Raw genomic sequence first — 11,160 nt, forward strand, 5'->3', positions numbered from 1 at the left:
GCGGCTCAGGAGGCTCCTGGCTGGCTGGCGGCTCAGGACAGACTGGCGACTCTGGTGGCTCAGGACAGACGGGAGACTCTGCTGGCTCAGGACAGACGGGAAACTCTGGCGGCTCAGGACAGACGGGAGACTCTGGCGGCTCAGGACAGACGAGAGACTCTGGCGGCTCAGGACAGACGGGAGACTCTGCTGGCTCAGGACAGACGGGAAACTCTGGCGGCTCAGGACAGACGGGAGACTCTGGCGGCTCAGGACAGACGGGAGACTCTGGCGGCTCAGGACAGACGGGAGACTCTGGCGGCTCAGGAGAGATGGGAGACTCTGGCGGCTCAGGACAGACGGGAGACTCTGGTGGCTCAGGACAGACGGGAGCACCTGTAGGCAAAAGACGGAGAGACAGCCTGGAGCGGGGGGCTGCCACCGGAGGGCTGGTGCGTGGAGGTGGCACTGGATAGACCGGACCGTGAAGGTGCACTGGAGATTGTGAGAGCAGGGCTGGCGCCATCCGCCCTGGCTGGATCTTCGCCCTAGCCCGGCAGATGTGGGGAGCTGGGATGTAGCACACCGGGCTAAGCACGCGTACTGGGGACACCGTGCGTTCCACCGCATAACACGGTGCCTGACCAGTACAACGCCCGCCACGGTTAGCACGGCTAGGAGCGCTGTAGCGCTGAGCTGGCACAGGACGTGCAGGGCTAGGGAGGTGCACAGGAGGCCTGGTGCGTGAGGCTGGCACAGTCTACATCATACGACTAGCACGCACCTCAGGACGAGTATGGAGAGCTGACCCAGGTGACATCAACTCCCCGACACGCTCCGTCGGGCGGATGTCGTGCCTCATGCACCAACACAGCACCTCCCTCATAACTCTCTCCTCCAATCTCCAAATTAACTCCTTCACTGTCTCTGCTTCGCTCACCTCCAACACCGCCCTGACCGGCTCTGGTTCCCTCCTTGGCTCCTTACGGTAAACAGGGGGAGTTGGCTCAGGTCTGACTCCTGACTCTGCCACACTCTCCCTGTGCCCCCCCCCCAAGACATTTTTGAGGCTGCCTCTCGGGCTTCCAGCCGCGCTACCTTGCTAGCTCCTCGTAGTGCCGCCTCTCTGCTTTCGCTGCCTCCAGCTCTGCTTTGGGGCGGCGATATTCCCCTGGCTGCTCCCAGGGTCCTTTGCCGTCCAAAATCTCCTCCCATGTCCAGGAGTCTTGTGATGCTGGCCGCTACTGCTGCCGCTGGAAGGATCGGAGGACCAAAATGCAGCGTGGAATGTGCTCATTGTGGATTTAATGAAGAGAGAACACTTGAACAAACTATACAAAACAATAAACAAATAACAACCGTGAAGCTATAATAAGAACTGTGCTGACACAAGCAACTAACATAGACACATACAAAGCAAACTATGGTCAGGGCGTGACAATGTCATCTCATAGCATGTATGTCAACTCATAACACCCATGTCAACATAAGTGTTATACATGCCCGTGACAAGGTTTACAAGGCAAAATACCTGTTGCGTTAGCCAAAGTGTTGATGATATAAGCCTTTTCAACACAACTCAGAATGCAAGCAGTAGACCACTTGTTTACAGGCAAACAGTGTTATGCTCCAGAAGTAGGATGCTGAATGCTTTGTGAGTCATCGCATAATCTGTGTGTGTGTGTGTGTGCTCTCTTCTCTCTTGTTCTCATCGTTAATAATCCCAGCAGACCTAGCAAACTAAAGATGTTGCTGTTCTGTTGCTGCACGATATCAACTAGACCTCGTCGTCAGGGAAACTGAGAAGGAGGTTTCTGGAGAGAGAGAGCCGGAGATACAGGTAGATATGTGTGTGTGTTTGTGAGAAGAGAGTGTGTGTGTTTCTATGTTTGTGTTTGTGAAAAGAGTTTGTGTGTGTGCGTGCATGTGTGTTTGTGAGAGAGTCAAATCAAATAAAATTTTATTGGTCACATACACATGGTTAGCAGATGTTATTGCAAGTGTAGCGAAATGCTTGTGCTTCTAGTTCCGCCCGTGCAGTAACATCTAACAAGTAATCTAACAATTTCACAACAACTACCTTATACACACAAGTGTAAAGGAATGAATAAGAATATGTACATATAAATATATGGATGAGTGATGGCCGTGCGGCATAGGCAAGATGCAGTAGATGGTATAGAGTACAGTATATACATATGAGATGAGTAATGTATGGTATGTAAACATTATATAAAGTGGCATTGTTTAAAGTGACTAGTGATACATTTATTAAATCCCATTTTTTATTATTAAAGTGGCTAGAGATTGAGTCAGTATGTTGGCAGCAGCCACTCAATGTTGGTGATGGTTGTTTAACAGTCTGATGGCCTTGAAATAGAAGCTGTACTGACCTCGCCTTCTGGATTATAGCGGGGTGAACAGGTAGTGGCTTGGGTGGTTGTTGTCCTTGATGATCTTTATGGCCTTCCTGTGACATCAGGTGGTGTAGGTGTCCTGGAGGGCAGGTAGTTTGCCCCCGGTGATGCGTTGTGCAGACCTCACTACCCTCTGGAGAGCCTTACGGTTGTGGGCGGAGCAGTTGCCGTACCAGGCGGTGATACACCCCGACAGGATGCTCTCGATTGTTCTTCTGTAAAGGTTTGTGAGTGTTTTTGGTGACAAGCCAAATTTCTTCAGCCTCCTGAGGTTGAAGAGGTGCTGTTGCGCCTTCTTCACCACGCTGCCTGTGTGGATGGACCATTTCAGTTTGTCTGTGATGTGTACGCCGAGGAACTTAAAACGTTCCACCTTCTCCACTACTGTCCTGTCGATGTGGATATGGGGCTGCTCCCTCTGCTGTTTCCTGAAGTCCACGATCATCTCCTTTGCTTTGTTGATATTGAGTGTGAGGTTATTTTCCTGACACTTCACTCCGAGGGCCCTCACCTCCTCCCTGTAGGCTGGCTCGTCGTTGTTGATAATCAAGCCTACCACTGTAGTGTCGTCTGCAAACTTGATGATTGAGTTGAAGGCGTGCGTGGCCACGCAGTCGTGGGTGAACAGGGTGTACAGAAGAGGGCTGAGAACCTTTGTGGGGCCCCAGTGTTAGGGATCAGCGGGGTGGAGATGTTTCCTACCCTCACCACCTGGGGGTGGCCCGTCAGGAAGTCCAGGACCCAGTTGCACAAGGAGGGGTCGAGACCCGGGGTCTTGAGCTTAATGATGAGTTTGGAGGGTACTATGGTGTTAAATGCTGAGCTGTAATCGATGAACAGCATTCTTACATAGGTATTCCTCTTGTCCAGATGGGATAGGGCGGTGTGCAGTGTGATTGCGATTGCGTCGTCTATGGACCTATTGGGGCGGTAATCAAATTGGAGTGGGTCTAGGGTGTCAGGTAGGGTGGAGGTGATATGATCCTTGACTAGTCTCTCAAAGCACTTCATGATGATGGAAGTGAGTGCTACGGGGCGGTAGTCGTTTAGCTCAGTTACCTTAGCTTTCTTGGGAACAGGAACAATGGTGGCCCTCTTGAAGCATGTGGGATCAGCAGACTGGGATAGGGATTGATTGAATATGTCCGTAAACACACCAGCCAGCTGGTTTGCGCATGCTCTGAGGATGCGGCTGAGGATGCCATCTGGGCCGGCAGGCTTGCAAGGGTTAACACGTTTAAATGTTTTACTCACGTTGGCTGCAGTGAAGGAGAGCCCTCATGTTTTGGTAGCTGGCCGTGTCAGTGGCACTGTATTGTCCTCAAAGCGAGCAAAGAAGTTGTTTAATTTGTCTGGAAGCAAGATATCGGTGTCCGCGACGGGGCTGGTTTTCTTTTTGTGTGTGTGTGAGTGTGTGTTTCCGGTGAAGGTAAGCAGGATATACGTGTTAAACCTCAGTAGCACACGTGTTGTCAACAGTGCTCTATAAAACACACTCAGCTTTATAGGGGGCTCTTATCATGGCACTAGAAATTGTTATGTTATTGTCCATAAAGAAACCAATAGCTTTGCTAAAATAATATCCATTCTAAATTAAATGTAGGACACAAAGACTTTTATCAGCAGCTGCATTATGTCTCAACCTACATTTCCACACCTTGACATTAAAAACCTCTCAAATCTAGAAAGATTTATGAAAGAAGTGATGGAAATGTTTTGGTTAACCTTGTCCCTCACACAGTGTTACTTTGTCTCTCTGTGAGGGAGATTTCACAATTATTCATCTACTGATTGTCAGCAGCAGACACAAGCCAAGGGATCTACTAATGTGCAAAAAAGGAAGAATGTTCAAGTTCCAAGCTGTTCAAATCTCCACACTAGCATAATACAAAAAAAAGAATCAATGTAATGGGGATGCACTGTAGCTGTTGTACTAGTATGGATATTGGAACAAAACATAGTTGGTGGTCATTGGAATGTTGGACTGGAGTTTCTGCTTTACTCACTCTCAGTGATGAGCTGGACCTCGTTAGACACAGCAGTTCCTAATGCGTTTTCAGCGTAGCAGCTGTATTTGCCCTTGTATTGGCTAATGGGGCCTGACACCACCCCGGTTTTCATGAAGGTTCCAGAACCCGGAGACACCGACAGGCCCGGGTCATTGGCAGGGATAAATTCTTCCCCATCTTTAGTCCAGCGGAAACTGAGAGAGGGAGGGAGCGGGAGAGCAAGAGAAATAAAGAGAGAGGCAGAGAGACAGAGAGTTAAAGACAGCTTAATCCTGCAATCAACTCTGTTTGAGTTGAATAGAGGAATGAGTCTGAGCCTTCTGTACTGTCGTGTCAATATACATCTCTTCTTCTACAAATTGAGCTTTTGTTCCACCTAGTACAAGCAGAGACAAAATGACACAGTCCCTTGAGTGTAAAATTACATGTCTCCCTTGCTGTAGTAAGTGTAATGTCTGCTTCCAACTTACACCCTAAGACACATAGATCCCCTGAACGCAGCTCACATTCCAGCCCACTTTCCAGCTTCCACTCTCAAACACCTAGATTCCCTGAACACAGCTCACTCTCCAGATCCCAATCACCTGAATTCTAATCACACGTTCACACACCTGTATGTCATTATCACAAACTATTTAGTTCAGTTGTTTGCACCCCGTCACTGTGAGGTGTTGTTTGTTTTGTGACACATGTCTTTATGAGAGCTGGGTTTCCTGTGATTTACTCCTCCCATGCATAATAGTTATTGCCTGTCTCACTAACGACACCGGATTTCATGTTATCGTTATCGGTTATCAGATTTCATGTTATCGTTATCGGTTATCAGATTTCATGTTATCGTTATCGGTTATCAGATTTCATGTTATCGTTATCGGTTATCAGATTTCATGTTATCGTTATCGGTTATCAGATTTCATGTTATCGTTATCGGTTATCAGATGTCATGTTATCGTTATCGGTTATCAGATTTCATGTTATCGTTATCGGTTATCAGATTTCATGTTATCGTTATCGGTTATCAGATTTCATGTTATCGTTATCGGTTATCAGATTTCATGTTATCGTTATCGGTTATCAGATTTCATGTTATCGTTATCGGTTATCAGATTTCATGTTATCGTTATCGGTTATCAGATTTCATGTTATCGTTATCGGTTATCAGATTTCATGTTATCGTTATCGGTTATCAGATTTCATGTTATCGTTATCGGTTATCAGATTTCATGTTATCGTTATCGGTTATCAGATGTCATGTTATCGTTATCGGTTATCAGATTTCATGTTATCGTTATCGGTTATCAGATTTCATGTTATCGTTATCGGTTATCAGATTTCATGTTATCGTTATCGGTTATCAGATTTCATGTTATCGTTATCGGTTATCAGATGTCATGTTATCTACCTATTGCCTGGACTACGTTACTAACCTTTTCCCTGCCTGTACTGTTGTCCTTTTGGACCTCCTGTGTATGACCTTCTGCCTGCCCCTGGACCCTGCCTCCTCCTGTGTATGACCTTCTGCCTGCCCCTGGACCCTGCCTCCTCCTGTGTATGACCTTCTGCCTGCCCCTGGACCCTGCCTCCTCCTGTGTATGACCTTCTGTCTGCCCCTGGACCCTGCCTCCTCCTGTGTATGACCTTCTGCCTGCCCCTGGACCCAGCTACCTGCCTCCTCCTGTGTATGACCTTCTGCCTGCCCCTGGACCCTGCCTCCTCCTGTGTATGACCTTCTGCCTGCCCCTGGACCCAGCTACCTGCCTCCTCCTGTGTATGACCTTCTGCCTGCCCCTGGACCCTGCCTCCTCCTGTGTATGACCTTCTGCCTGCCCCTGGACCCAGCTACCTGCCTCCTCCTGTGTATGACCTTCTGCCTGCCCCTGGACCCTGCCTCCTCCTGTGTATGACCTTCTGCCTGCCCCTGGACCCAGCTTCCTGCCTCCTCCTGTGTATGACCTTCTGCCTGCCCCTGGACCCAGCTACCTGCCGCCTCCTGTGTATGACCTTCTGCCTGCCCCTGGACCCAGCTACCTGCCGCCTCCTGTGTATGACCTTCTGCCTGCCCCTGGACCCTGCCTCCTCCTGTGTATGACCTTCTGCCTGCCCCTGGACCCAGCTACCTGCCTCCTCCTGTGTATGACCTTCTGCCTGCCCCTGGACCCTGCCTCCTCCTGTGTATGACCTTCTGCCTGCCCCTGGACCCAGCTACCTGCCTCCTCCTGTGTATGACCTTCTGCCTGCCCCTGGACCCTGCCTCCTCCTGTGTATGACCTTCTGCCTGCCCCTGGACCCAGCTACCTGCCGCCTCCTGTGTATGACCTTCTGCCTGCCCCTGGACCCAGCTTCCTGCCTCCTCCTGTGTATGACCTTCTGCCTGCCCCTGGACTCATCTACCTGCTTCCTCCTGTGTATGACCTTCTGCCTGCCCCTGGACCCAGCTACTTGCCGCCTCCTGTGTATGACCTTCTGCCTGCCCCTGGACCCAGCTTCCTGCCTCCTCCTGTGTATGACCTTCTGCCTGCCCCTGGACTCATCTACCTGCTTCCTCCTGTGTATGACCTTCTGCCTGCCCCTGGACCCAGCTACCTGCCGCCTCCTGTATATGACCTTCTGCCTGCCCCTGGACCCAGCTTCCTGCCTCCTCCTGTGTATGACCTTCTGCCTGCCCCTGGACTCATCTACCTGCTTCCTCCTGTGTATGACCTTCTGCCTGCCCCTGGACCCAGCTACCTGCTTCCTCCTGTGTATGACCTTCTGCCTGCCCCTGGACCCAGCTACCTGCTTCCTCCTGTGTATGACCTTCTGCCTGCCCCTGGACCCAGCTACCTGCCGCCTCCTGTGTATGACCTTCTGCCTGCCCCTGGACCCAGCTTCCTGCCTCCTCCTGTGTATGACCTTCTGCCTGCCCCTGGACTCATCTACCTGCTTCCTCCTGTGTATGACCTTCTGCCTGCCCCTGGACCCAGCTACCTGCTTCCTCCTGTGTATGACCTTCTGCCTGCCCCTGGACCCAGCTACCTGCTTCCTCCTGTGTATGCCCTTCTGCACTTGAAACCACCTCTCTGTCTCCTCTCATGTTCATTACAATAAGTAGTGGGAATACATCCCAAATAGCACACTATTCCCTAAACCAGTGCCCATGTGAAAAGTAGTCCACTTTAAAGGTAATAGTGTGTCATTTGGAATGCAAGCCTGTGACTGAGGAGCTGTGCTCTCATGCAATTCTAATGGAACATTTCTAGATGTCTGAAAAACTACATGTCATGTTCCTTACAAAACAGTTAAGAAAAACAGATCACATTTCTACTGTAGTTATAGCAGTGAAGTGTGGTAATTGGAACACACTGCACTTTATATTAACTGCAGTTTTTTTCTAAGGGTTTGGTGTTAGGTAACTAACTCGGGAGGAGGGTTCCCTGATGCTTCGCAGGTCAGGAGGATGTCTTCAGCACCGAACACAGTGATGGACTCAGGCTGGGTGGTGATCACTGGGGGTTTCTTAACTGGACGGGAGAGACACAAAGTTAGCACACACACACATCGATAGATTTTTCACCTAATCGGCTCAGGTATTCGAACCAGAAACCTTTTTGTTACTGGCCCAAATGCTCTTAACCGCTAGGCTACCTGCCACCCCACACAGTCCTAAAGCCCATAGTCCTACTAACTACAGCCCACCACCCTACAGCTCAGCTGTGCTACCTATATTCTGACTCACACAGGGGTTAATAGCCCACCAACTAGAATCGACAGTCCTACTGCCACTGACAGGAGCTGTCTCACAGAGGGACTCAGTGAGAGCAGTCATTTCCATTTCCTGAAACATAATGGGGGAATGTAGTCATTCATGTCACTAAAGTCCCCCACGAGAATAGACGGAAATGGAGAGATGGGGACGGGGAGAGAATGGGTTGAGAACAGAGGAAAGTCATGGTGTATATCAATGCTAAGGAGACAGTAGTGTAATATATATATTACATTAGCTGAGTGGTAGAAAAGACAGGGCCTTGGGGATGAGAGGAGATAATGTAGAAAAAGATGAGTGATTCCTCTTTCTACTATTATGATGTACTGTTATGATCATTAAACACCCACTCATATCCGACTCATAAAACCCTACATACTAGGACTCATAAAACCCTACATACTAGGACTCATAAAACCCTACATACTAGGACTCATAAAACCCTACATACTAGGACTCATAAAACCCTACATACTAGGACTCATAAAACCCTACATACTAGGACTCATAAAACCCTACATACTAGGACTCATAAAACCCTACATACTAGGACGTGGTTCAGAGATAAAGAACATGGTAACTTTATCCAAAATGGCACCCTTTTCCCTTAGGGCTCTGGTCAAAGGTGGTGCATTATATAGGGAGCCATTTGGGACAATAGCCATATTCTATACATTCTCTATTGCCATATGTTGTATGACTAGGGATGCAAATGTCATTTACCAAAGTTAAAGGAATCTTCTATAATTTTGGTATTTAACAGAAATGTATGTTATCTATCGTGACTTTGGTAATTTATACTTTAACTTAAAACATTTTTTTTTGTCATATTCACGTAGTATTTCTAGTGGATATACCATATGGTTCTTGCCATTATTTTGGCAACTCTTCAAACTATTGACTTTTTTCACAACTGCCACCAGTTTGACACCAAAACAAGGACAACAAAACATATGAACATAGTAAAATAAATACAAGTTTGTAAAAATATATACAGAGGTTTGGACTGTCTTTATTTTTTTTTAAAAAATTTTAATGGTTTATATTTAGGTTTTACAACTTTGTCTTTTTTTTAAATCATCTTCTTTCATATATTTTACATGTAATAAGGCCACACAGAGGACCAGAGATCATTCCAGTCACCTGTGATAATCTGAAGTACCCAAAGGGGCCACTAGATGTCTTGTGATACATTACATAAAATCCTTGACAGAAAAAAATGCTGGTAATTTACTGGTAAACTTTGTAAGTTTCCAGTAATATACCCTTCCTTTGCACCTTATTTATGACGCCTGTTGGTTTTTCATGTTCAGTGTTTTCAGTATGTGGGCTGGAAAATTGTTGTCTTTTTTCAATTGTTTTTGCCAGTGTGAACTACATTCTCTAGAGGTCAATGGTACTTGTTGGTTGGGTTCTGATTTGACTCTGAATGAAAAAGACAGACCCAGTCTCAAGGATACATTTACATTATGGAACATGAGTAGGTAAATGGTCAAAGGAAGGCAAGAGATGAAGGGAGGAGAAATGAAGGGAAGGATAGAGAGGAGGGATGAAAAGAGAAGCAGAGGGTGAGATGGAAGTATGAGGGAGAGACAGAGAGAGACACAGAGGAAGAAACAGAGGGATCGGGAGGCGGACAGACCAATGAGCAAAGGTCAAGGACAGGGAGGGAGACAGAGAGAGGCAGACAGGCAGTGGCATGTATTTATGGGTGCTAATGGAAGCCAGGCTTCCCCCAAAAATGTACAGGAAAAAAAGTTAGATTTCGTCTCTCTGTGTTTCATAATTGTCCTTCAATTTTCAAGAGACTGAATGTGTCTCAACGGAGTAAGCATCCGAGCGAGCGAAACTGTGCCGCCCTGTCTCAGTATGTGTAGCCCATCTATCTGATGCTGTCTGATCAAAACGAGCAAGACATTGTTGTCGCCCGAAGCATTGAATGCAAGGGAAGCCAACAAGCATTTGGCCTCCCTTGATAAAAAATATATACAATAATAGCGAATCCAGCGTTTAGCTAAACTGAGTGAACTCAACTGTGAATGGTCCTGGCGCACCAAGAAACTGTTTCAAGGGAAGCCGGTTTGAATTTGGCTTCACACCAATCACATCACATCAAAAGCCAAACGCCATTAACAGAAAAAAAAACTGTAATTGTTGCATCTAGTTGTTGTTGTCCTCCGGTGGCTAGCTAGCTAGATAGCTTAAATTGTCCCTTTCCTAAATTAGCCATGGATGGAGATTTTAATTTGGTCTTGTGGTTTTACTTAATTCTCCATATTGGCCAATGATTATAGTGGCGATTCTGATCCAACCATGAATTCATAATATGGCCTCTGACCTGAGAGGATAGAAGTTCAACATGTAGCTAGATGTAGTAGACTCATGTTAACCAGCTGGCAAATCGTTGCCCATGAAAGGAAATTAGCCTAGTGAGTAAGCATTTTAGCCAGGTAGCCTAGGACAACAAAAACTAAAAGAGTGTACTGTATCACAGAGTGAAAACAGACAGTTTTGGCAACAAGAAAGAGAGGAGGATGGTGTTGGTGTTTCTCTACAAGTAGGGGGAGTAAACACACGTTTTCAACTTGCACACACTCACGCAGACATAAATCAGAACCATGGAAAGACACATCATATTTAGCTCATGTTGATTATTGATTAATTATTTTTGGTATTTTTTAGTGGTCACTGTATTAGACTGAGCAGAGGTGATTTGATGATGTTGAAGTGTAAATGGTGCTGGAATAGTGGAGGCAGCTCCTGTTTTCTTTGCAACTTGCGTTAACTCTTCGATGTTCTTAACCAATAGTTGTTTAGTAGAAACATGAACTTGCTTGACCATGCGGTAAGTCTGTTACTGTACATGCAATATGCTTTGTGGACTTCACTGGACAGATGTTCCTGTCCGGTTTTGTGATGAAACATGTGCGGTTGAATTTATTCTGCCACTGTGACTTCTTATTGTCTCGGTCTTAGGCCTGTATATCACAGTGTCAAGGCCTATGAACTAACT

At 47.1% G+C, this 11,160-nt stretch overlaps 1 protein-coding gene across 3 annotated transcripts in view; it reads right to left on the minus strand.

The window, feature by feature from the left end:
• The window catches only part of l1cama (L1 cell adhesion molecule, paralog a), a 118,589-nt gene that overhangs the window by 45,046 nt on the left and 62,383 nt on the right, over positions 1-11,160 (minus strand). For all 3 annotated transcript variants that reach the window (XM_090185298.1, XM_090185297.1, XM_090185296.1), the window contains exons 3-4: positions 7,803-7,905; positions 4,403-4,599 (exon numbers count right to left, since the gene is read on the minus strand). In XM_090185298.1, the coding sequence (XP_090041424.1) occupies positions 4,403-4,599; positions 7,803-7,905 (300 nt within the window). The remainder of the gene's footprint in view (positions 1-4,402; positions 4,600-7,802; positions 7,906-11,160) is intronic.

This window comes from Oncorhynchus mykiss, chromosome 9, assembly GCF_057628025.1.
Source record: "Oncorhynchus mykiss isolate SJ-2025 chromosome 9, ASM5762802v1, whole genome shotgun sequence".
Classification (NCBI taxonomy): Eukaryota; Metazoa; Chordata; class Actinopteri; order Salmoniformes; family Salmonidae; genus Oncorhynchus; species Oncorhynchus mykiss.